This window comes from Melanostigma gelatinosum (genome assembly GCF_949748355.1).
Source record: "Melanostigma gelatinosum genome assembly, chromosome: 18".
NCBI classification, from domain to species: domain Eukaryota; kingdom Metazoa; phylum Chordata; class Actinopteri; order Perciformes; family Zoarcidae; genus Melanostigma; species Melanostigma gelatinosum.
This window is the reverse complement of record NC_136651.1, coordinates 10,527,479-10,552,591: the sequence shown is the minus strand read 5'-3', so window position 1 is coordinate 10,552,591 and position 25,113 is coordinate 10,527,479. Positions and strand designations below refer to the sequence as shown.

The window sequence follows — 25,113 nt, the reverse complement described above, 5'->3', positions numbered from 1 at the left end:
GGAGGTTTCATGATGGCGCCTCCCATCTTTGCATTGATTCATTGGAATACCGTTCGCCATCTGTCTATATCGCTGGAGAACTTGTTTCGATAAAACACAAGAGCCACAGAGCTTGAACTACAACAGCTAATAATTAGCTTTCCTTTGCTGTCCGTAGACCCTTAGCTTGCTATCGGTGGCTAAGTCCTTTGGGCCCCAAGGAGCCACACTTACTGATCCGCTGCGTGGCCTACGTACCAGCTTTTATTACAAAGAGGCTGGATTCAAAATGCGGCAGAATATATATTTGGATTTCTTTGAGAAAACCTCACTTGGAAGCTTCCAAAATCTCAAAGAGCCATGTGGCTTTACCAGCCAGGATCTCTTTAGATTCTTGCAGCTGAGACACCACATTGATAAAACTTTTCGTTCAGAAGGAACTGGTACATAAAGAGGTTTTTTTTCCAGCAGCTGACCTGGGTCTCAGAACTATTTTAAAACCATACAACGGCTTTCAAGAGCTAAGGGCGGCGAACACATCCCACATTAAAGAAGTCGTTAGACTCTTACAGCTTACCTGCTACAGGCTGTGCACAGTCTCCAGACAACAGGCTGAAATCATCCAAAGCAGAGGCAGCGGAGGTGGGAGCAGAAGAGATGGAGGAGGCGGCACTGCTCGCTGCTGGAGGGGCGGACGGACCATAGAGCAGAGAGCCCAGGAGAGAGTCGTCTGTGGCGAGAGGGTCTGCGGACAGTCAGGAGAAAAGCCAAAGGTAGACAGAAAACAGGGTACAGTTTAGTTCAGTAGTGATTCTAAGAATCATGCACTAAGCCGCCGACTTTTTAGCTCTTAGAAACAAAACACATGCCTGCTTGCAGCACGCACACACACACACCTTTTGCAGAATCTTCCACGGAGCCCCCGAAGGGATCGGACAATGACAAGAGGTCGGGAAGCATGAGCGAAGATGTGTCTGGAGATTTGAGTCCTTCAATCAGCTTCTCTGAAGGCAATGAAGAATTAAGACACGATAAAGGAGACGTACTTCAGCAAAGTGCAATAACAATATCAGCTGTTGCAAAAATGCAAAAGGCTCAAAGAGAAATACTGCCAGTACAGTGGACAGACGGAGGACTACGGGCTGAAAGGAGTGTGTTCAATGGTTTGGAGCCAGATTGGCTGTTGATCATGTACCAGATGTTACTACCATGTCATAGCATCATTTATTCATTTTTTATTATTTATTCATTTTACTGATGATTAGTAAGGACAAACGCATACGTTTTTAAAATATTGAGGATATAGATTTCTTAAACACCATGATTTTTCATGACAATATACTGTATATATAAATAATTTGACCATAAAAAGGCGTATTTGTGTGTAGAAACGGAGAGAGGTATTTACCTGGTGCATCTGACAGGTCGAGGAGACCAAAAGGATCCGGGACGACCAACAGAGAGGCTCCTGACTCCACATCAAGAATGGTTGAAGGTCTTTCAACTACGAAACAGAGACTTATAATCCGTTATGAAGCCCAAACAGTCTAAAAATGCATTATGGGAGGAAGCAGATCTTATTTTTTGGTATGTTTCATTACAAATGGTTCAAACTTGGCTTAAGTATTTCATATTTTAGGCCAATTACAACTAATAATACCGAGTGTGTCTTTGCTATCTGTAGCCGGTGTTACAAAGAGAAACCATGGGTGCCTTGAATCCAGTTTTCACACGTCTACATAAACACAGCAATTCCTTGAGTGCGTTGTTATCGCTCCAACAAACTGTATGAGCTCTCTCTTGAATATTTCTAGACTGAGTGAGACTCTAAGCAACAGTGCTACCTAAGACAGTACATATGAGCAAATCAAGTATTGAACTTTTCCTTCTCGTTGGAGAAAACATTTGCTAAGTACAGCAGCAGTAGCATCAGAACTCTTTACATTAACGTCATTAGAGTGATGTCATTAAAATGTTGCGTTTCCCTCGTTCTGACCGAACCCTTTTATTTTATTTACGTGATGCACAATTGGCAGCTTGCTTTTGAAAGCCTCTTAAGGCCATCAGGTTCATGGATCAGGTGCATTAACAGGTTTACATTACCGGTACATTATATTCCTTCAGACTCGTGCAGCAAAATGCATTATGTGGCAGCGGTACAACGGTGAGCATTGAAGTGGGGAACAACATATCAATATATCTTTCCTGTACATCTCAGTCTGAGCCGAAGAACTGTGGTAACAAGCGTTCAGTGCTGTCGAGGAGCGGGGTCATGCACCCCCCCCCCCCCCCCAAGATATGGACAAACAAATGTTTGTAAAGACCAATCATCAACTGCCTCCACAGCTAGCATCTAATTGGTTTAAAGTTAAAGAAAATAGTTTTTCCACAGTTTAATAAAATTGCTATTGTGCATTTGTTTGCAGCAGACCCTGGTTACCTGCTTTCATTGGGTGTTTCAAGCTTTATCACACTTATTGTATGATGAATTAAATAACTCCAAAGACAAAGTATTTGCTTTTCATGAAACATCTTAAAATTTCTTGTCAGTCTGAAACTGTTTGTAGAAACAGCGTGAGTTTGTGATGATGCCACTAAAGCAGGGGTGGGCAAACTTTTTGGCTTGGGGGCCACATTGAGTTTTAAAATCTGACAGACGGGCCGGGCCAGTAGCAGATGAATGGAGTGTTTGTGTGAACTAATATAAATTACAAGTAAAAGCCATGACCTAGAAAGTAACTTGCATTTAATTCCAGTGGGAACAGTGTTGTTGGTCACCCTTTTTAACCAGTGCGTCAACGTTTGGTGTCAGTTTGGTTGTGGCAATTCTCAGAACAGATCTGAGGTGTTCATCAGTTAACTGGGATCTTACACGGTATTTTTTTTATTGCATGAATGCATATTTTATCATGCACTTACTGATTGTCATTTTTGACACAGAGTTTCTCGTGTAAAGGTTAATGACTGTGGTCTTTTTAGCAGTTTGATTCTTTGAAGGGATCATACAAATATTTGACTGTCACATCTAACATTGTCAGAGCTCTGCTCTGTAAAGTATTTCCTTGCCTCTCCCCCCTGTGTCACAGTGTGGGTGCATCTCACTGCCATCAGGACACGTATCAGAATACCATTATTTTATTATTAGTGTTACAAATTGTTTATGTGTCACAGAATGTTGTGTGCCGTGGTGTTTTTCTCTGTTAAAGAGCGTTAGTTGTGGGTTGTTAATTATTGTGTTATAAAGTTATGACCATGACTAGAGTTCCCTCTCAATACATATGAGAGAACTAGCGCTGACCGCAGAGCAATAGCAGCAAAGAAAACATTTAGCTGCCTGTTGAAAGCAGACAGCAGTTGTTTCGGCTATGCACCGGTATGATGGTGTGTGAAGAATTCATATCATACGGGAAAAGAAACCCGGTATACTGCCCAGCCCTATTAAGTATTGACAATTTTGTACCAATATCTGACGGGCCGGATTAAAACGCCCAACGGGCCGTAGTTTGCCCATACCTGCACTAAAGGGACTGTGGGGTTTCATGGGTTCAGGTGCATGAAGAAGTGAGAAAAGAAGAACAGTGAATTTATAGACTGCCTCAAGGGAAACAATGCGACATACCAGTATCTTGAGGTGTATTATCCACAGATGAGGCCTGCAGGCCTGGTATCAACTCCTCTGAGGATGATGGCTCCATTTCTGAAGGTAGGTCTGAAAAGGTACTCATGGTACTATACACGGTAGTACTCATAATAGTACCAGTTGGCTTTTTGTCCTCCGTTTTGAATTCCTCTACGGTGAGGTTGGAAAAGTTGTCATCGTCGAAAGGGTTCCACGTGGGTTGTGTTGGCGTGTTGGCGGCATCGCCGGACGCAAGAACAGTGGAGCCATCTTTGTTTTGGTCCTGATCTGCGTCACCAACACCGAGCTCAACGAGCTGGGCGGTGCTTGGTTGAGATGCAAGTGACCTACGGATAAAAATACGCACAAAATATTATAATATAAACTGCCAGGCCACTTGAATTTGAGCTGTTCTTTAGGTTCATGCCAGTACACGTGCAACTTACTGGTTGAGGGCAGCGTCTCCGTCGGCTCCTTGAGGCTGCAGTGAGGAGTCGCTCGCTGGAACTCCGGCAACGCTGCTCGCTGAGGCGTCACTCGGTGTGCGTTGGTGGCCTCGCTCTTCGGTAGTCTTTGGAGAAGCAGGTGGAGTCTGATGGAAGGAAAGCAAAAACACACGAGATCAAAGCATGTGTTTAGACACAAATCCACAAGCCATGTTATTAACTTTTCATTTCAATCACAGACACATTTATCGGAGGCAAAATGGAGCTAAATGATTTGGAATGTTAATATTATTACGATATTTTTATACCTAAGGAACAAGGTAAACAATAGATGGTGGATGAAGAAAACACCAGGCCATGCCACTGAAACCATTACCGTCAAATGAAAAAGGGAAAAATCAATTCTGACAGCTCTGCACCACTTGAAGCTGGATGATGGGCAGAAGGCCACTTACCGTCTCAGCAGCTTTTTGGCTGATCTCAGTGGAGGCGGGCTGAGCCTGGGCCGCTGATGGCTGAGTCATCTGCTGCTGCTGAGAGACGGCCGTCTGACCGGAGGCCGCTTTGCTGGGTGAAGGCTGAGCCGCTGGCTGCTGAGCCTGTTTGCGCCGAGCCGGGCGTTGAGGTGGAGCCGGGCTCGATGGAGTCTGAGCTGCCTGCTGGGAGGTGGCGCTGACCACAGAGGGGGGTGTGGTCTGCTGCTGGACTGTTGGCGGTGCTTGCTGTTGGACGTCAGCCTTGGTCACTGCTGCGGCTGTAGTCTCTGCTGCTGTAGCTGCGGCTGGCTGTCACACAAAAGATTTATGACATAATCGTCACTCATGTCACTCATTAAATTGAATTACAAACCACCTGAACTAAATTCGTGCTCCAGGTCCTGTGAGCAGCTGAGAATATATATTTGTGTAGGACCGATACGTATGGTTATTTTCCATTTATGCTTACAATTAAAAGTTTTTGGATTGAGACTGTAACATGCCCATCACAATGCCCAAGAGGCCAAGGTTAGGTTTGAAATTGCTTGTTTTATCTGCCCAACAGTCCCAAAGTCCCCAAAAGATTCAATCTACAATGACTTAAGACAGAGCAGGGCATCAAATCCTCATATTTACAAAACGGGAACCACCCAATTTAACTTGATGAAGGACTAAACAACTATGAAACTGTTGCATTTAGTTTTCTGTCAAACTACTAAAACTACTAAACCTGAAACAACCAGCCATTATACTTTACTGAGAAGTTTGCTTCCGTCACTTTACTTTTTTTGCACATTTTCATCCAGAAAGATACTTTTCAGGGTTTGTATTCATTTCAGTGCCACTGGTCCGTATGTACCTGCTTCTGTGGAGCCACAGCCGGACTTGCATTGTTTTGTGACTGGACGAGTGGCAGAACGGAAGTCTGTGCCTTCTGTGACTGCAGAGCTGCAGCTGGCTGAGAGAAGTTTAAGCTGACTCCTGTGGGATGTTAAAAAGAGCACAGACTACAGATTACTCAGGAAACATCTCATACAGTGTATAAATCAAGCAACATTTAGAGGTTTATCAGAGCATTTCAATCCGTTTAATGCTGATAAAAGACATCAAAGTGATTTGTAACAGGTACAGCAACAGAAGCAGCGTATCAGACTGTGGAGAAAACCATTACATAATCACTTCGGGCCTGTGGTTAGACTGCTTTAAATTGCACAAGTCTTAACTTGCATCTGTTTCTGTTGAGAATTGTAGTCCTCTGTGTGTGCACAAAAGATTAGAGGGATTCCTGCATCTTTACTCAAGAGCTCGGTTTCGTTTCCCTACAACGGATGTGAGAATAAGGTCGGAGCGCTGCACGTACCCACAGGCTGAGCTGCACCACCTGGGAGATTAGCCCGCTTGCGAGGGGTGAGAGCAGCCGGCTGGATGGGTAGGATGCCAGCCGCGGGCTGGGTATGGGCTGCTTTGGGCCTCTGGCGAGGGGTGATGGAGGTTTCAGTGGTGGGAATCGGATCAGTCAGTCTGGCAACACAGGGAGCATGTCGGGCCTTCTTGGTAATCACGGCAAAAAAAGTGCTAACATCATTATTTAATGAGTATCAATACTGACTGTGTCTAATTACTTCCACAAAATGTTGCTTTAACGGTGACGCCATGTAAAGCGGGTCATGCTTGCCTGGGTTTAGTCTGGTTCTTCTTTGCTGCTGCAGCCTCACTCGCTTTGATTGGCTCAGGAAGTTTAGAAGGAATTGGAGAATTCTGGATTGCGGAAAGAAAAATGCAAAATCTTTTAATAAATGTAATTTCCATAAGACGGCATTATCATGTTTATAACTGATGAGTTAGTGCAGATGTGACAACTGGTTGATCAGGCAGACAAGCACACAGCAGATTCTACTGATACAACATGAAAATCAATTCCTGATGAGGGAGAGCAAAGCATTTCCAAATATTTCCGCTGACGCTGGTGCTGAGAGACACTGACCTTCACATTCTGGACAGGACAGGTCCGCTGAGCTAGTTTAAAAGCAAAGAAGGACACCTGGTAGATATCTGGCCTTTTGTCTGGGTCAGGCTCCAGCATGTACCCTGAAAAAAAGGAAGAAACAAGAAAGCGTGACTCGGAAAGTGGGGAGTTATGAAAGTCTGTATTCATACACACAAGTGTGCGCCTTTGTGAAAAACATGAGTTCATGTTGAAGGAGGACTAACGAATGAGGCAGTGAAGATCATAAGAGTAGCGCGAGTTGTCTGGAATGGTGAAGCTGCCGTCACAGATGGCCACCTGGCTTTCACCAAAGGGCAGAGTGAAGAAGCACACTTTGTAGAGCAAACAGCCCAGCGCCTGGAGAAGACAAGCACACGATCGCCCCGCCACACCACACAAACACAGGAGGAGACGGTTAATAAAGAATATCAATAACACACAGAAAGTCACACAACAAATAGCCTTTCCTCTCTAAATACCAGCAGATATAATGTTGAAAACTAAGTATTCAATTAGCTTATAAAGTTCCCTTTTAAGAACAAACAAGCACTAAAATGTACTTCACAAATCAACAGGTTTAATATCAGTCGAACTGACATTACGTTTAGCTTGGATTCTACTGTAAAACACACTGTAACTGTAGCACAGTGCATGACTATCACAGACGTCTGTCCTCCTCACTCACCCAGACATCGGCTTTTGTGGTGATGATTTTGTTGTTGTAGAGGTTCACCATCTCAGGAGCACGATATGATAAAGTGGTGTACCTGAAAGGAAACAAGAATAGATCAGCGAGTATAAAACAGGACACAATGAGTCAGTAAACTGACAGTTTCTTAATGCGGCCTCTGCATTATTACGCGCTCATAGACGCACACGAATGCTCATGAAAGCAGCGAATTTATACATTACAAATTTAACTTTGCATCAAATAAAGCCTAAGAGTGCTGTGCAGAGCCCTGCAGTCTATTTGAAGTATGATGAACGATTCCATTCGTCGATAAAATGTCAATAAATCTGCTCATGAAGGAAAAACCTCAGACAGTTTCTGTGCAGCCAACGACTTAAAGGAGTGCTGATTAATGAGAGCTGCAAAGCAGACGAAAGAGAGGCACAAACTTCTTGATCTCTTCCTCCACGACGGCCACTCCTTCAGTCTGCGGGCTCTGGAACTTGTTGGTGGCGCTGCCGAAGTCACACAGCACATAATGACCCTTGTCGTGCAGGAGGATGTTCTCCACCTGAAGAGATATACGAGAGCGATGAGACTCGCACACAGTCACGTAGAGCAACATAGGGGGGGGGGGGGTCATACATGAAAAGGACCCCGTTAGGAGGCGGCGCAGTACTTGATCCATTCTGCCAAACCAAACAGAGGGGTTTCCTGCCCCCTGCTACATGTACACTGCAGACAATGATGCATACAAAAAGGTGAGGCCACCCTTTAAGTCTTTAGGATTCAAGTCAGTGAACTGTGCTCTGCAGAAATAGATAATAAAAATATAAACACAGCATGGTGATCCACAGTGGGTGTTGCCCCTGAGTGAACACAGAGTGGGCTGCCTGTCCTGTCCCACACACTGCAGAGCACTTCACACGGTAGAATTGTGTCACCTTAAGGTCTCTGTGGATGATGGGTGTCTTGCGCTGGTGCAGGCGAGAAACGGCATCGCAGGTGTCGCAGAAGATCTGCAGCACCTCCGCCTCAGTGAAGCCGGTCTGCAGCCTCTGATTCATCAGATTGACCACCTGGCCCCCTGCAAAACAATATCCCAGTTACACACAAACAACAGGGACACGGCGTCACCGGTGTATGAATGAGCCTGAACTTGGGTGTGCTCTTCTTTTAAAACGCTGATATTGTTCATATCATTCTGAAACTGTTACCCAAACTCCTTGAGTAATAGAAACACATTTCCCTGGCACGCTCACCCTTGCAGTAGTCCATGAGTATGAGGACTTCCCATACGTCCCTCGATCCCATAGCCGTAATACTGGAGTCCAGGTAACCGACGATGTTCTTGTGACCGACGAGGTCTTTCTACAAGGACACAAACACACGTTCAAGAGCGTCAACAAACCGCTGTTCCTCGAGTGTGAACCCAAAAGCACAACGTCTGCAAAGCTGTGGCATATACGTGACCGGTGAAGCATTTTAATACCGACATGGTTTTCTACTTTGCATTCGTTATTCTGCAAAGATGCCACAGAAGCGGCAAAATGAAATATGACATACGACAAGTTTTAATGCCATAAATCATTTAATTCTATCCGGTTATTGTTTAGTGATGCAGTTTGAGGCCATAACCTGCAGGGGGAGCTGGAAGAGAAAGCTGAAAATCAGGAGCCCATTAGGAAATGAAAAAATGTCAAGTGCTGCGCCTGAGGTGAAGCACCGTCTGTCTCGCTGTCTGTCTGTCTGTCAATGGGCCTCTGTGTGTGCATATGTGTAAGAGAGCGAGTGAGAGAGAATCGATTGGCTAGAGGTAAAGAAAACATGTCATGTGACGAAGAGGAATGACACTCCAGAGATCACCTTTAAACCAAAGTTGAGGGCCCGTCAGTGCTGGTCTCAATAGCAAAACTAGGACCTCAGTTGTTAGAAAGTACCGCATGAGATTCTGTTTAACGTTTATACAATCAGCCATGTTTTTGTAAATGACCATCCATTGCTGCCTCCCTTCCTTCCTGAGTGGTGCTTCAGACAGAGAAGAAACATGCTTTGTGTGAGCTCACTGAACGTAGGAATCCAGCAACACAAAATGCTTCACAAGCAACTAGTGGTGTCACGGATCACGGATCGATCCGTGATCCGTTCGGATCACCCCTCACGGTTCGGATCACCCCTCACGGTTCGGATCACCCCTCACGGTTCGGATCACTTGTGAACCGCGGATCAATCGAGTATTTTTTTCCTTTTTTTTTACAGCTTAATCATCATAGTGTGTAATGAAGTTCGACTGCTGCTGTTCCTTTTCAAGTAACAAGTCCCCGAATATCAATGCAGAGTGTCAGTGAACAGATATGAAGCAGTAGTGTGTTCAGTGAACGGAGCAGCTTAGAAGCATTTAACGGTGAAGTCATGGCGAGCGGAGGAACGTCAGAAGCCGCGGCGTCATTTGAGTCGCAAGTTTGGGAACATTTTGTCTTCCCTGTAACGTATAATGACGGATGAGGGTGGTGGACAAAGCGTTACGGTATGTCGGCGTTATTTAAAGAGAGACACACGACAACGCCAAAACATCGGCATGTCCACACATATGAAGAGCCACCATCCCGTCTGTCAGCGACGGGGACACTCCGGTGTAGAAAACAAAGGATTTCTAAATCTGGTTAAAATGCTTGAGCCACACTATGAAATCCACTCACGCACCCACTTCAGTGTGAAGCTGTTCCAGACCTCTATGAGAAGGAAAAGACTGCAGAGACTGCTTTCACCATGGCGGAGTGATTCTTAGTCCGGTGCTGTAGACACGCCCCCTCTGTGAGCGTCACACAGACACACACCTGGGGCAGGTGCTGTAGACACGCCCCCTCTGTGAGAGTCACACAGACACACACCTGGGGCAGGTGCTGTAGACACGCCCCCTCTGTGAGAGGCGCACACAGACACACACCTGGGCAGGTGCTGTAGACACGCCCCCTCTGTGAGAGTCACACGGACACACACCTGGGGCAGGTGCTGTAGACACGCCCCCTCTGTGAGCGTCACACAGACACACACCTGGGGCAGGTGCTGTAGACACGCCCCCTCTGTGAGAGTCACACGGACACACACCTGGGGCAGGTGCTGTAGACACGCCCCCTCTGTGAGCGTCACACAGACACACACCTGGGGCAGGTGCTGTAGACACGCCCCCTCTGTGAGAGTCACACAGACATACACCTGGGCAGGTGCTGTAGACACGCCCCCTCTGTGAGAGTCACACGGACACACACCTGGGGCAGGTGCTGTAGACACGCCCCCTCTGTGAGCGTCACACAGACACACACCTGGGGCAGGTGCTGTAGACACGCCCCCTCTGTGAGCGTCACACAGACACACACCTGGGGCAGGTGCTGTAGACACGCCCCCTCTGTGAGAGTCACACAGACACACACCTGGGCAGGTGCTGTAGACACGCCCCCTCTGTGAGAGTCACATGGACACACACCTGCGGCAGGTGCTGTAGACACGCCCCCTCTGTGAGAGTCACACAGACACACACCTGCGGCAGGTGCTGTAGACACGCCCCCTCTGTGAGAGTCTCATCTTTTTGAAAATAATGTCACAGTAATGGTAAACATTGTGTATTTGAATGGCATAACCTGAGTAAACAGAGACCCAAGTTGTTGCTGAGCAGTTCAGTTCAGTGTAAACAGTGGAAGCTAGCCCACTGGCTGTTTCTTTCTTTCAATATTGATCAAAGGACGAGGGAATCAACATACCTCATGTTGCACTTAAACTTAACAGAATTCTTGAATGTATTATTTTTATTTATTTATTTCATTTAGTTTCAAATTGGACATCTTCAATATTTTTGTTTTCATGTAAGACTATAGCCCAAAGTTATATGCTTAAAGTGTTCTTGAGGTTCTTTAATTAATAAATGGAAAGCAAAGTTATATTTGTCTCCTCCCCTTTTCTTTGTTGATCCGAAAAATGATCCGAACCGTGACTCCTGAACCGTGATCCGAACCGAACCGTGAGGTTTGTGATCCGTGACACCCCTACAAGCAACTCTTCTGATAGAATATCTACATATTGTGATAAGCTACCACGACATGCATGTCTATTATACATACACGCCAAGAGGTCAGGCAATACAGGGATAGTCTTTCATCTTATCAGCGTGTGATCCTTAGCTACATTAAATTTATAGCAGGGACACATTCAGCTCAATGTTACGGGAATGTGGCAAAGACCTCATAGTGGAAAAACTAGAACGTTTTACCAAACAATGAATGCTTCAGAAAACATGATATTCATACAAATACCACCTACAACTCATTCCACAATAGCTTGCAGGGGGAGAGCACAACATGCAAGACAACACTATGAAAACAAAAACAAAGCACACCAAGAACCAGATGAATAAATACAGTTCAACCATCCAAACAACGCTGCTGCAGGCTCTGTGTGTTCTCAGCACTTCTTCTGAGTCATTCTTGAGAGAACAGAGAACTGGCATGTGTGGATTTATTGGAAAGTTCAAGCACAATTTAAGTTTCACTTTGTTTCGTAGTGGCCTTCACACAGTTTGTGACGTCCCATAGAATAATCACACGAGCTCACACGGGGAACAAGCGGAAATATTGAACCTCAGCCACTCACCATTATTTGAATCTCGCATTTGCACACCTGCAGATCATGCTCGTTGTTGACATACATCCGCTTCAGGGCGCAACGCACCCCTTGATTTGTTCGCACAAGGAACACGATTGCGAAGCCACCTGCAGGATCGAGCAAGAGATGGTAGACATATCACACGACATGATTATTACCAGATTACATCACAATCAATCCAGCAATTGAAAGGATGAAAGCATCACAACATTCTCACAAGTTTCCCTTTTTGGAAATGTAGCAAACACGCTCATTTTTACACCCAATTACTGCCACCACTGTTGCAATCTGTGTCCACTTAGCCGTACGTCAATGCGGACAATCAGGAACAAATGGCGCAGCCTTATAGCGTTATGCATTAGTCATGTCATTGCTGCAGGGTTTTACATGGATGCCAAAACATCTGGTATAGCTCAGACCGCAGATTCACTTTGCAGAGTTTAGTTGTGACACAGTCATCAATTTCAGGCAGACATCGCGGCTTGTACTGCAGCCTCAACTTGACATGGGTGAAAGGCTATTGTACGGCACAGTAACACTGTCAATCAGCAAGAGACATCCATGAACACGAGTGCAGACTGAGGCTGAGGGTTTGCATCAATACTAATAATAATACTGTAAAAGGAGACGTAATTACTGCAGCCTTTGTGGGTAATAAGATTAGTAGCTTGTGTCCAATCAAAAGTCAGAGTTAAGGAGAACATCGCCGCGAAATTGTCTTATTAAATATGTATACTGTACTGGATGCTCTTGGCACACATGATGTTCAAAACACTACAGAACAACAAAAAGATTGTTTTCCTTCTAAGTTTAAAATGATGAATAGCATGACAGTTTTGTACAGGCCTCCGATTCAGCATCAGTACTCTACCACCACTTTCATTGTACAATAAACCCTCATTTATTAATATTAAAAAGGCATTGAATAACCGCTGTCCAGCACCAGGTAGGTCTCCAACTCCATGAATCACACTTATGAATCATAAAACAGCTAACAGGAAACTGTTAGTCAGAGCACAGCTGACAGAAACAGTGGGCCTCTTCTTCTTCTTCTTTTTGCATTCGTGTATCCAAGAAACATAGATGCAAAGCTGCATAATTCCTGTGGGGATGGAATGAGGCTATACATCCCCTGCTCTGTCACGTGACTCATGCATGTGGCTTGCAGGGCACACATCATACTCATGCAACTATATAAAAGGGGCCAAAAACAAACAAACGCTTCTCACCTTCAGCAATGATCTCCTCAACAGTGACTTGGTGCCGCCCGACAGTGAAGGCTCTGCCGATGAAATTTCCGCCCGCATGACTGGACCCAGAGCTGCCACCTCCTCCTCCAGAACCGGGCCCGGAGTTCACCAACTCCCGGCGAGAATCGAAGAACTTCCTCATGTTGGCGAATTGACCAGGAGTATTTTGCGGCTTTGATCACACGCACACACACACACACGCACGCGCTGATAAAGTGATTCCTGTGCAGTGGATTATTGCACTGATATATAACGCAGGTCAGATTGTAAACCTGGAGAAGTCGACGCTTCAAGCAAGTCTATTTGCAGCCTTTTAAAACATGCAGTGATGCCTTTTTTTTGTCACTTATGATGTTGAGACAACACCGATTTTTTTTGGGTGGCAAATGTCCCATTTGCTTGCCAACACAGGCCAGTTGGTGATATAGCTAGAGCGGTTGCGACTAGTCGTTATGTAAGTGAGTTAACACCACCCAGGAGCCTAAAGCATCTCCGGAGAAAGTATTTATTTAGCTATCCATCCAGCTGTTCACGGTCGGCTGCTGCTGATGATAACACGGTCCTTCTCCATCTCGTATAGCCATTACAAAGCTAGCTCAGTGCTAGCTACTTACGCGCTATGACATTTCGTGTAAGGTTATCCAGGTTATCCTCTGAAGATAATGTATTCGGGTGCGATGTATCCGACGTCTAACTCGTGTGATAGCGTTCGCCGAAGAAATCTTTCCATCCTCAGTAAAGTGCAGCAACCGTTAGGCGGCACATAGCTGCCTGTCCAGCTATTTAATTGCTTCCTTTTACATTAAAAGCTGTGATTTGTAGTCAGCTAGCGCAGTAGCGCGATGCAGCAGTTTATCAACACATATAAAGCGCAGAGTCGACAGGAAACTCAAGCCTCCGTCTGTTGCGACTTGAAATGAGAAACCATATAATTTGACATCTACCAAAACATTAGGCAGAGGTTTCAACCCAGCAGCCTAATCTCTGCAACCACAGCAATCTTTGGCTGCCCGCGATATCGCAACATCCTAGCTGTTGCTGTCGACGCGCGGACGGAATTGTGGGTATTGTAGTTGCAGAGCGCAGCTGCAGCCTCCCCTCCCCCTCAGCGTATGAGGTCATACGACGCGTTCAAGTGACATCGCTGAGCCCGTACATACCAGAAGTTAGGAAAACCGTTCACTGCCAGCCTCGATTTAAAGGGACATTGTGTAACATTTAGGGGGGGGGGGGTTATTGGCAGATATTAAATATAATGTTGCTAACTATGTTTTAATCAGCGTATTATTATGAAGGTAGATTTGTGTCTTCATTTTTCAAAAGCAAAAAAAAAGTTTTAAAACCAAATATATAAACTGAGAATAATTTATTTGTTAAAAAAATAAAAGCTTTGGTTTTGAAACCAAAAGTTTTGAAACTAAAAGTTTTGAAACTCAAAGTTTTGAAACTAAAAGTTTGAAGCCAAAAGTTGTGAAACCAAAAGTTTTGAAGCCAAAAGCTGAGTTGGGTGTAGTGGGCGGGGCATACGCTGCTGAATGTATCAGGAGTTTCTATTGGTCCGTTTGATTTGCATCTCGTATCTGCATCAATGATGCAGATACGAGACGCAAGTTGGTCCGTTTGACGCAAGTCAGCTTTTGGCTTCAAAACTTTTGGTTTTTGTTTTTTTTTAAAAACAATATGGGGAATGAGGGGTATTTAGTTGGTTGCAACCTGCCACAAACTACTCAATGCCACTAAATCTTACACACTGTCCCTTTAAGTATAAGAGTAAAAGGTGAAGGTTATGGCCTGCTATCTGTCTGTATTATTGGAGTATTATTACGTATGCGTTAATGTAAAGCAGTATTGTGGCCTACTGTTTCTATTTGGTAGAGGTGGAGCATTTTTTAAACTATCACTTTCATTGTGGGTTTATCGGCTGACTGTCGTTTTGTTTGTAAAAATTCGGAAAATAGTTGCAAATGTGTCATAATTAGGCTACACAAAGCTCAAAGTGACACCTTCAATGCTCGTGTTGTCCAATCAATAGTATACAATTCAAAAGTATTAAAAACAACTAGAAGCAGCTAATTCTCATATTCGTGCATTAATCTTGTTTCATTTGTAAAGTATCTAAAGCTGTCAAATAATTGCAGAAAAGTAAAAAGTACAGTATTTCCCTTTAGTGGTTGTAGCTTCGACATTCCGTGAATGCAGCGTGAAAGGAGGATCCTGCCAAATAAATTGCATCAAAGTGGGTGGGACGTGAGAGCAGCTGTAAGATATAAGCTGCAGTAGTCTTCTGCTACGTTGACGCGTTCACCTTTCGACGAGCTTCACGTGGCTACGTTGTCTTCAGGACAGGTAAGATGCTGTTCAGGTGTCGTTGTTCAGTTGTGCAGTCATGTTGTTTCTTTGGTGCTTTGAGTTATTGATTTCGGCGGAGTAGAGCTCAGACTGAGGCGGTAAATCCTCCGTCTGCAGGGTGTGCCCACAAACCTCATAGTCAACTGTTCATAAGTGCCCCGCTTCCTCAATCACTTTGAATGCGACTCTTTCTCAGCATTTTAAATAATCCAACCAAGCTATCCGGAGAATCATAGTGCAGATTTTTATAATTTTGGGGAACACATTTCATTTTCAATAACTTTGGAAACCATGGTAAGGCCTTTTCAGTCTTTGCTTTTAATATAGGATACAGCGGACTCAACTTTCTCACTATTGCTCAATATCCAATGAACTTGCTGACGGAATAAAATATAATAATATCCAATAAATCATGCATTTCAGATTAAACAGTTGCATCCAGGATACTTATCCCAGGTATAGTTTTGACAGGCCTTCAAGCCCGGACGCACACACACACGCACACAATGTCCACATTTACACAATTAAAGTGAAGTGGAACACACTGATGTGGTTCACACGTGGAGCTAACCCAGATTGTGTTTGTTCAGAAGAGGCTTTCATAATATTCACACTATTTGTGATTTAGAAACTGGATCAACTTTGTGTGTTCTTTACATCTGTGGTCTACACACGTTGTGAAGTGTTTGTAGGAGTCTGTATTTACACCACTCAGGTGTGGCTGTTGACACACACACACACTGTTTGCGTTTCTACTCTCAAATTCTAGGACAGGTGTCACGTTTTTGTCTGAAAACTCCGTTGTGCTCAAGGGAAAATGGAGCGAGGTCTTGTCAAAGTGGAACATAAGGATCGTGTCGACTAAACGAGTCTTCTCAATAACTAAATAATAATAAATGGCTTTTGACAGATATATGATAACTACGGTACAGCAGAGGGTAAGTTGATCCCTGCAGCAAAATAGGTAGGAGGGAAACTCGTCCATAGTTGCTCTCAGTGGAGTAATTACAGGTGTGTCCAAACAAACAGCAGCTTAATTGAGATTAGCTGCTGGGGCGACCAGCTCAGACGAGGGACGCGAGAGAGCCCATGACCAAAAGTGTGTGACGGAAACCCTCTCTAAGATGAACTGCATACAATATTGATCAGAGGATAATGAGGGTCACATTTTAACAATTTACTTCCTCTAACACTGCATTGCATCAGTTATTTTTGTGTTATAAACGGATCATTGTGCGAGTGACGAAACTAACATGATGCATTTATTCTTTTGTAGCTTTCTGCACCTCCCAGTTTGGAAAATCCTCATTCTTCCTACAATGGCAGCGGTGAGTCCGTCCTATAGCTGATGTTCCATCGAGCTGGACAGACAATAGTCATATAATCAACTGTATTTGCATCACCAGCAGAGAATATACACTGGACATGAGACACTTTTGTTGTGCTTGGTTTTGAATAGGCCTCGGTAGCAACTTTTATGATAATTCCATTGTAATAAAATATGAAAAGTTCATCTTTTATTATCACTCTATGGTACTGTTGTAATTCCCAATTGCTACTGTAACTGGGGATAAATTCTTAACTCCACTGTCACGTTTGTTTTAAACTAAACAGACACAAATTGTGTTATGAAATTAGAGTCAATATTTTTTTCTTGACGTTACTCTTAACACTACCGTGCAGTTCAATGTTATTGTCAGCCGTTTAGCAAATTTAATCAGAGCGAAAAGTCATAAAGCAGTGTCGAAAATCCTTTTGGTCTTTTTGATTTAGACAAAACTTTACCATTCCAGCTGCGGAAATGATCCTAATTGATGTATACAAGTCGGCTATGAATGACTCAAAAATACATTTCATTTTCATTTGAAAAGAAAAACAAACCTCCATAAACTACTTACAAATTCTTAAAAGCGCAGCTCTTTCGTATAAAAATCCTAGAATCGTTAATTTCAAAAGTTCAGCTGCTTGACACAAGATGTCTCCTACTTCAGTGAACGGTATGTGCTATGGGTGTTTTAAATCCCCACACCTTATACTCCGAGGTATGCTGAAAGGTGAGCATTCAGAAACATGTGAAAACAGCCTTCTGGTGTCAAACTGCACATACATCCTCGCGCACAGCCTCGGTCAAACGTCCAAGTGAAAGCAAACACTTCTTTTTTTTGTTTTTTTTAGTGAAAGGGGAATTTAAGTGTGTGTCTGTTTATTTGATTTCTGTTTAATAAATAAATGACATTTTTGTCACTTATGATCAGATTGGAAAGCGTGGAACAGTGACTGAGGCGGCCGGTTTCAATGCCGAGGCTGATGTCCAGAGTCTGATAAAAGCCATGAAGGGAGCTGGTGAGTGATCCAGCCGCTGTCATCCAGAAACCATCGGTAGCTAAAGTTGTGTTTGACTGTGTCATTAAGACGAAGCCTCCATGAGGAAAGTGACTCTTTTCTTTGGCCTGTCTCCTCCTCTCCAGAAAAGTTTGAAAACTAAATTCAGTGTCAGCATGTGTTGTGATGTGGGGTGTTTCACGGACCCAAATGCAGACTCAGACAGCAAAGTTCTATTTCAAAACCAAGGTTCGTTTATTTCTCTCAGTCAAGGGAAAAAACAGGAAATGGACAAAGTCAATATGAGGCGTCTTCACGCCTCCGGCCGGTTCCAAGCCGGAAAGTGGCTAATCCTGCGGAGCGGCAGACGAAGCCGACAGGAAAACTGTCAAAGTCAATACGGAGGCGCGTCCTCGCGCTCCGCTCGGATCTTAGCCGGGAAGTGGCCGGTCCGCGGCTGGCAGACAGGCTGGATCGTCTGTGTGACACCCGAGGCTCGACACAGGAACGCCAAGACTAAACAGTTGATCTCCGAGGAACGAACTGGAAGGCTTCCTCGTACAGGTTTCAGTGGGAACAGTGCTGTTGGTCACCCTTTTTAACCAGTGCGTCAACGTTTGGTGTCAGTTTGGGTGTGGCAATTCTCAGAACAGATCTGAGGTGTTCATCAGTTAACTGGGATCTTACACGGTAGTTTTTTTTATTGCATAAATGCATATTTTATCATGCACTTACTTATTTAAGCAGTCATTGGTAAGCAGAAGCGAGAAAAGAAGAACAGTGAATTTATAGACTGCCTCAAGGGGAAACAATGCAAACAGTGTTTGTGTGAACTAATATAAATTACAAGTAAAAGCCATGACCTAAAAAGTATTTAATTTCAGTGGGAACAGTGTTGTTGGTCACCCTTTTTAACCAGATTAAAACGCCGTATCCGGCCCGCGGGCCGCAGTTTGCCCATGCCTGTTCTAGGACCTTGGAAAGAGGTAATAAATCACCTTCACCATATATGGTGAAAAGGCTTAGATGGTGTCTAGCGCTTGGCTACTTGGTGCTAGCCTCCTGAAACTTGGTGTGTGTATTCCTAGCATGCCCGAGCATAGTCATCGTTGTACTTTGCCTCACCTCCACACACCGCGTTGTAAAGCTTCTTCTTCACTTCTGAAATGGAGGGAAGATTAATCTTGCGCTTGCTGGTCACGCAGGAAGTAGTAGTAAATGAATCTCATGATGGGTTGCACTGTCCCCGAAACCATGCACTCTTGTTCTTCAATGATTCTCCAAGAATAGGAATATATGATCATTTAACGTGAATAGCGGTTGAGGTTATGAGATTCTGTATTGTATTATGTCTTGCAGGCACTAACGAGGAAGCGATCATCAAGGTCCTAGCACACCGTACTAATGCCCAGAGGCAGCGCATCAAAGAGGCCTACAAACAATCAGTGGGGAAGGTGAGAGTTTTGACTGAGCATGTGCTCAAAGGCAGCAAAACACAGTTTCTCTGTGATTGCGCTTTTCAACATCAGTCCACATGCATGACGCAGGAGAGGCACAGAAACGGCAGCTGGAGCGCCAGAGGAATTAAAAACAAAAAGCAGCCTTGATGGAGACTATTGGCAGCAGCCGTGGATGTGTCATCTCTTATTCCATTGTGTACACTCTGTCTTTAACTTGAGGTTGCTGTGCTAACATAGTGCTGATAATGTGCAAGTTAACCATTAACTGTAAAGCAGAAATGAATACCCCCCCCCCCCCCCCTGTAAACAAATACCAGGACAGAGAGGGCCTTGTCTTCTGGAGGAAAGTCAAATTTTCACTACCCTTAAAAAAAGAACGCTTCCCTGCTGGCCGTTTCTTTGTTTCATGATTATATGGATCAATATAGTAACTAAAAGGGAACTTAGATGTTTATTGTATTTCCATAATGAGATAATAACCCACTGTGCAGTGTCTGGTTGGAGGTCGATAAAGTTATCTGGAAGTTCCACAGAGGGCACTGCAGAGAAGAGAAAAAAAGGCAGAATCCTCGCAGGCAGAAAGAGTGAGTCATGTTGCACATATGGTGACGCCCCACATGTGGGCACGTCCGCGAGTGGTGTGTTTCACAAAACCGTCTCCAGAAACCACACCCTCTAGTGGAGACAAGGCCTGCTGCTGGAATGTGTGAAGTCATGTCTCATGTCCATGCTGGCAGCACAAAACCCGAACACAAAGCCAAGATTTACTTGTTTTTTTTTAAACGGGAAGATAATTAATCCGTCTGCTCCCGTCCTCCTGCAGGACCTGGCTGACGATCTGTCCTCGGAGCTGAGTGGGAACTTCAGGTGTGTCGTTCTAGGTCTGTTGATGCTGGCGCCTGTGTACGACGCCTACGAGCTGAAAACGGCCATAAAGGTCAGAGTTTAGGATCATATGATCGTCTGTATTGTTCATATCGTCAACAAATCCCATGAAAAGACCAAAGCCGGTCATGAATTCACCCTCAAACAAGTAGTGTTTGTGTATCGGCCAAAGGCTTCTTCGTTCACAATCACATCAAGCAGACACACCGTTGTTCCTTCATTACAATGAAGCTGGGCAGTGTGGTTCATTTTCATTTCGTCAATCTTTCATACACCTGCTGCCGTAAAAACTCCTCAGTGTATCAAATGTGTATTTATCCGCAGCTGAAAGTAGTCCCCAACAAATACACAATTTACTCCTGTTTGAGTGACATGAGCTTAAAAACTACAGGGCCTAGCTGTAATTATTGAGACTTTTTTTAAAAATAAGTGTGTATTGGTGACATGTCTTTAGTACATGTCATTGGGGCTGAGAGAGAAACACTTTTCAATGGTATTTGTTTGGAATAAAAAAAAAATACAGAACCCCACCAAACTACATTTCCTTTAGTTCATATTCTCAGTGTAAAGCATCACACCCTCGTGTCTTCTTGTTTCTAACACGTGTCCAAATCCATTCATCAACAGGGGGCTGGAACCGAAGAGGCCTGTCTTATCGATATTCTGGCCTCAAGGACAAATGCTGAAATAAAAGTCATCAATGAGTTGTACAAGAAACGTAAGTGTGTCTCTTCCGTGAGCAGAGTTTATGGCGTCAGGTCAGTTCTCGGTCGGGGCCTATGGGTTGTGAATGATATTCGATATTGTGTATCAGTGACAGAGCCTCTGTTCTTTATTTGGAGATGCAATGACATCCGTGATTAGAAAAGAGTGGATGGCATAAATGATTCATAAAAGCCATTGCTGCTCTCTATGAGGCAGTTTATTGTTTGCGTCGTTGTTCTTTTGTGGTTGCAGTGACGGCAGTCGGCAAGTATTGTCAAAGTGGTTTTAAATGTCTTTCAATGTGTATAAATACATTGTTTTGTGTTACATGTACATCTACGAACAGTCTGGTGAATTTAGATCACAAGCCATTTAATATTAATGGAACTGTATTCAGTTGTAAGTATTTGATTTCCAAACCTCATTATTTTTACTAATCTCATAGAAAGCCATCTCGTATGCGGTGGCTCGTTATGTCAGTTTGTATTGATTGTTCTGCTCCACAGTCGTCAGAATTGAACAAGCATTTGATTAAGTGCTTCATATTTTATTTTCGTTTCATGGCAGAACATGGAAAAACCTTGGAAGACGATGTGTGTGGAGACACATCTGGGATGTTCCAGAGGGTTTTGGTCTCTTTACTGACGGTGAGCCAACATTAGCCCATAACCTCTTCTGGCTTTGGCCGAGTGTGCATGTTTTAGTTGCACATTATTAGAAATCACAAAGTAGTGCATTCGATAAATTGTAGATTCAAGTTGATGAAAAATGTAGGTCAAGTAAAACTTCTAATATTCTAGTATTAAGTATTCACTTCCTTGCTGGAAAGCTTTTGATGGAATACATTTCCCTTTGAGTTGATTTGTAACAAAGAAAGAACTTTGAAATGTTTTTTGATGTGCAAAATGACTTCTAAAATGTCAAGAAGAAGTTGTTGTGAAAACCTTATCAACCACCGTCTGAGGAGGAAGCAGCAGTCGCTTCTGCGTCATAAAAACAGAAACCGTTTCCTCTTTTTTTCGCTTCTCCAATGTTGTGCAACACTTCTACACTGGCTTTCTGTTAAGCTGTTCTGTTTTCTGCACCGCAGGCCGGTCGGGATGAAAGCGACAAAGTGGACGAGGCCCAGGCTGTTCTCGATGCCAAGGCAAGAGTCCAAGTTCTTCAGATGAAAGCATGCGTTTCAATTATGGCTCCCAGTTATTTTAACGTTTGTGATCTACAGGACATCTATGAGGCTGGTGAGGCGCGATGGGGCACGGACGAGGTTAAATTCCTCACGGTGCTTTGCGTGAGGAACCGAAACCATCTGCTGCGAGGTATTCTTACAGCACAAACACCATGTTCACATCTAGACGCTTCATATCCTTGAGTTTATAAAAGTAAATACTACCTTTTACTTCATGTAGCAGACTCTGGGGATTTTACTGACCCTTTGTGGCAGTTTTAGGAGAAAACGCATTCTTAAGCTCCTTGCGCAATGGACAAAAACACACTAACACCCACAAACATCAGGATTTTTGCCTTTAGTGACAACGGTTACAATTGCCAATTCATTCCCAAGACGAATGACTGCAGTAGTCACGGGTATTTATCGGCGTCAGCTCCCATCGACAGTGAGGGAAACATGACAAACGGGTGGACAGGATCATTTTCGGCCCTTTTCCAGTGCGACGATCTGTGAATCAAACAGGGATTCGGACAATTACAATATATTAACGTACAAAACATCCAATTAATATCTTTAATCTTCATACACGAAGTGTGTGGCGTCAAGAGTTTGATAAAGAAAAAGCGGTGTGTGATGGTCGTCTTCTTCCTGCAGTGTTCCAGGAGTACCAGAAGATTTCTGGGAGGGACATTGAGGACAGCATTAAGAGGGAGATGTCTGGATGTCTGGAGGAAGTCTTTCTGGCCATAGGTTTGTTTCTGCTCTGACATGCGCCGTCAAATAGACATCTGCTGCCAATTTACAAAGATTCAACGCTGTTGCGGAAGCTGTTACCATTTCAGTTCAAATGAGCACAGACAAAGAAAAAGCCAGAAACCATCATTTAAACTTTATGGACAGAAAATACTGTAAAGTACTGGGCAGAAACACACTGCACTCTTAAAACAGAGCTTCCACACTTCCACCACGGAGTTCATTGTATCCATGTTGTGAGAGCTTTGCGCCTCATGTACCGGGATTTGTTTTTGTTTTTGCTTCACAGTGAAATGCATAAGGGACAAGACTGCTTTCTTTGCAGAGCGACTATACAAATCAATGAGGGTAAATATTGCATGCTTCTAATGGAGCTACTATACTGAAATGTGAAATGAAATCCATCTATGTACCGATATCTATAAACTCCAGCGCCATGTGAACGCTGTGTCTCTCGCCAGGGGATGGGCACTACAGACAGTGTGCTCGTCAGAATAATGGTTGCGAGGGCGGAGATCGACATGTTGGACATCAAGGAGCAGTTCCTGAAGCTGTATGGCAAAACTCTCGACTCCTTCATCAAGGTGAGGCACTAAACACTGTGGGCGGGACATACTCAAGTCGGCAAAAAACCCTGCAATACATCAGCTGTGATATTATTGGAATAATTGCTCATTTGAATTGTCTGGGTTTTTAAAAAAAAGGTCTTTTGACAGTTTGGATTGGTGACATTGATTGCAGTTACACTACACTGGTCCTTTTTGAAGTCTCACAGATCGTTTTATCACCGTGTAGGGAGACACATCTGGAGACTACCGCACAATCCTGCTGCAGCTGAGCGGCGGCGAGTAAAAGAAAGCATCAGAACGACTTCCAGCTCTTTATTTCACATTATGAGCTCTTATTCTGTTGAAGACTTCCTTTTATCTTACGTTCTCTTCTTCCATGGCCTTCACATTTCACTGATTGAACGTGCCTTGTTTTACTGTTTTAACTTTAATACCAATTAAACCAAAGACCAGTGACCTTTTACACCTCTGTTTTCGTCATTGATCCCGTGTTAAGGATTAATTGATGGCATTAGAGATATTTATGCTTCTCACATCTCTAAGACCATAAAAGAGTACAGGCCTCCAGCTGCCGGTCTTGTTACAGCGCAACATTTTCATCACCGTCCAGTCAGTTAAGTGCATTTCTTTAATTGGTAGCAATTACTCATTTGTTGAGTCAGCCCTTTGTCATTTCACTCAATTACATTAACGGGATGCCAGCTTGATTTGGGAGGCAGTAAAATGTGTTCTAATCAAGTTAAGGAGAATGTCCCATAGCTCATACAAACGTACAGTCCTCCATCTCGCAGCAATACGCCTGGGAAATATTCTGCTGTGGTTGCACTCAAGGAGACCACTAGGTGGAACCAAAATAACTACATGAAGCCGCCGGCAGCAGTGCAGGAGAATCTATCGGCATCATTTGTTTGTGAAAAGTACAGAGCTCAACGTCATGTTTTTTTTTTCCCATTTATCTGCAAAATATGACTCACCCACTCTTGCTGTGGAATATATTCTTCCACTGTCCTTGGGCAACGTAAGTCTGACTCTCTTGAATCTGGCTTGTGCTGCGTACATTTGTAAAAAAAGATCCCTGCAGTGCACTCACTCTGTGTGTGGCACCAACAGGAAGAAGAAACATCACGAAACCCCCATTAGACCAGTCACGCTATTAGACAGCCAAAACGACTGCATATGTCTTTGAGGGGCTGCCACCCTCTGGACATCTGCTAAAAGCCTCATTTAGTCACTTGACAGCATTCAGACGTTTTTAAAAGGCAAAAGCTGAAGTTGATCCCAGAAAAGAGTTTATTTATTAAACATTGTCTCGGTCTTGCATTTGTTTTTTGCTGTTTTTTTCGTCTTTGTATCCTTAAATGCAGCAACTACGGTGGCTCTTTTGAAAATGTTAAACATGTGACATAAAATACTATCAGTATATCATTCAAATGAAATGCTTCTGCTTCATCATGTTCAAAATAAATCCTTTTCACGACTCTTCATTTATTTTTAATTCATGGCATTCAGAGGATTTGTTGTTTTTCATTGTGTAAAACATGATCCAAGACAATATCACTTAAAAAGACCATTTAACAAAAAAAAAAAGAAATGTTTATACAGGACAGCCAGAGAAATCACTTCCGCCATCGACTGTTCTTGATGTGACTGTGAAGAAAGCATCACAGCCAGGAGTGTTTTATTTTATATGTCTGTATATTTGATTAAAACGAAGTTAGGAGGTTTGGGCCGTGCAGGAAATCCTTGATAAATGTAGAAAAGCCCAAACGGATAAACAAGAGAGACAAAGTGTGTACAGCAAACAAAAACATCATAA

General features: G+C 43.7%; 2 protein-coding genes across 2 annotated transcripts in view; one reads left to right on the top strand and one right to left on the bottom strand.

Annotated features, from left to right (window-relative positions):
• The window catches only part of LOC306792145 (AP2-associated protein kinase 1-like), a 21,462-nt gene extending 7,916 nt beyond the window's left edge, over positions 1-13,546 (bottom strand). Inside the window, exons 1-17 of the mRNA XM_079289166.1 lie at positions 13,063-13,546; positions 11,822-11,940; positions 8,440-8,548; positions 8,122-8,264; positions 7,627-7,748; positions 7,193-7,274; positions 6,732-6,864; positions 6,505-6,608; positions 6,196-6,278; positions 5,881-6,041; positions 5,380-5,501; positions 4,500-4,829; positions 4,045-4,190; positions 3,599-3,945; positions 1,388-1,483; positions 876-983; positions 557-724 (exon numbers count right to left, since the gene is read on the bottom strand). Of these exons, the coding sequence (XP_079145292.1) occupies positions 557-724; positions 876-983; positions 1,388-1,483; positions 3,599-3,945; positions 4,045-4,190; positions 4,500-4,829; positions 5,380-5,501; positions 5,881-6,041; positions 6,196-6,278; positions 6,505-6,608; positions 6,732-6,864; positions 7,193-7,274; positions 7,627-7,748; positions 8,122-8,264; positions 8,440-8,548; positions 11,822-11,940; positions 13,063-13,225 (2,536 nt within the window). The 5' untranslated portion in view covers positions 13,226-13,546. The remainder of the gene's footprint in view (positions 1-556; positions 725-875; positions 984-1,387; positions 1,484-3,598; positions 3,946-4,044; positions 4,191-4,499; positions 4,830-5,379; positions 5,502-5,880; positions 6,042-6,195; positions 6,279-6,504; positions 6,609-6,731; positions 6,865-7,192; positions 7,275-7,626; positions 7,749-8,121; positions 8,265-8,439; positions 8,549-11,821; positions 11,941-13,062) is intronic.
• A 1,756-nt stretch (positions 13,547-15,302) lies between these two features.
• On the top strand, positions 15,303-24,779 carry anxa4 (annexin A4). Its single transcript, XM_079290072.1, has 13 exons — positions 15,303-15,429; positions 16,709-16,760; positions 17,688-17,775; positions 19,114-19,208; positions 20,038-20,151; positions 20,727-20,817; positions 21,372-21,451; positions 21,895-21,951; positions 22,030-22,123; positions 22,630-22,725; positions 23,018-23,076; positions 23,190-23,312; positions 23,524-24,779. Exons 2-13 carry the CDS (start codon positions 16,752-16,754, stop codon positions 23,578-23,580), a joined length of 963 nt encoding a protein of 320 aa, XP_079146198.1. The 5' UTR covers positions 15,303-15,429; positions 16,709-16,751; the 3' UTR covers positions 23,581-24,779.
• Positions 24,780-25,113: the final 334 nt, after the last annotated feature.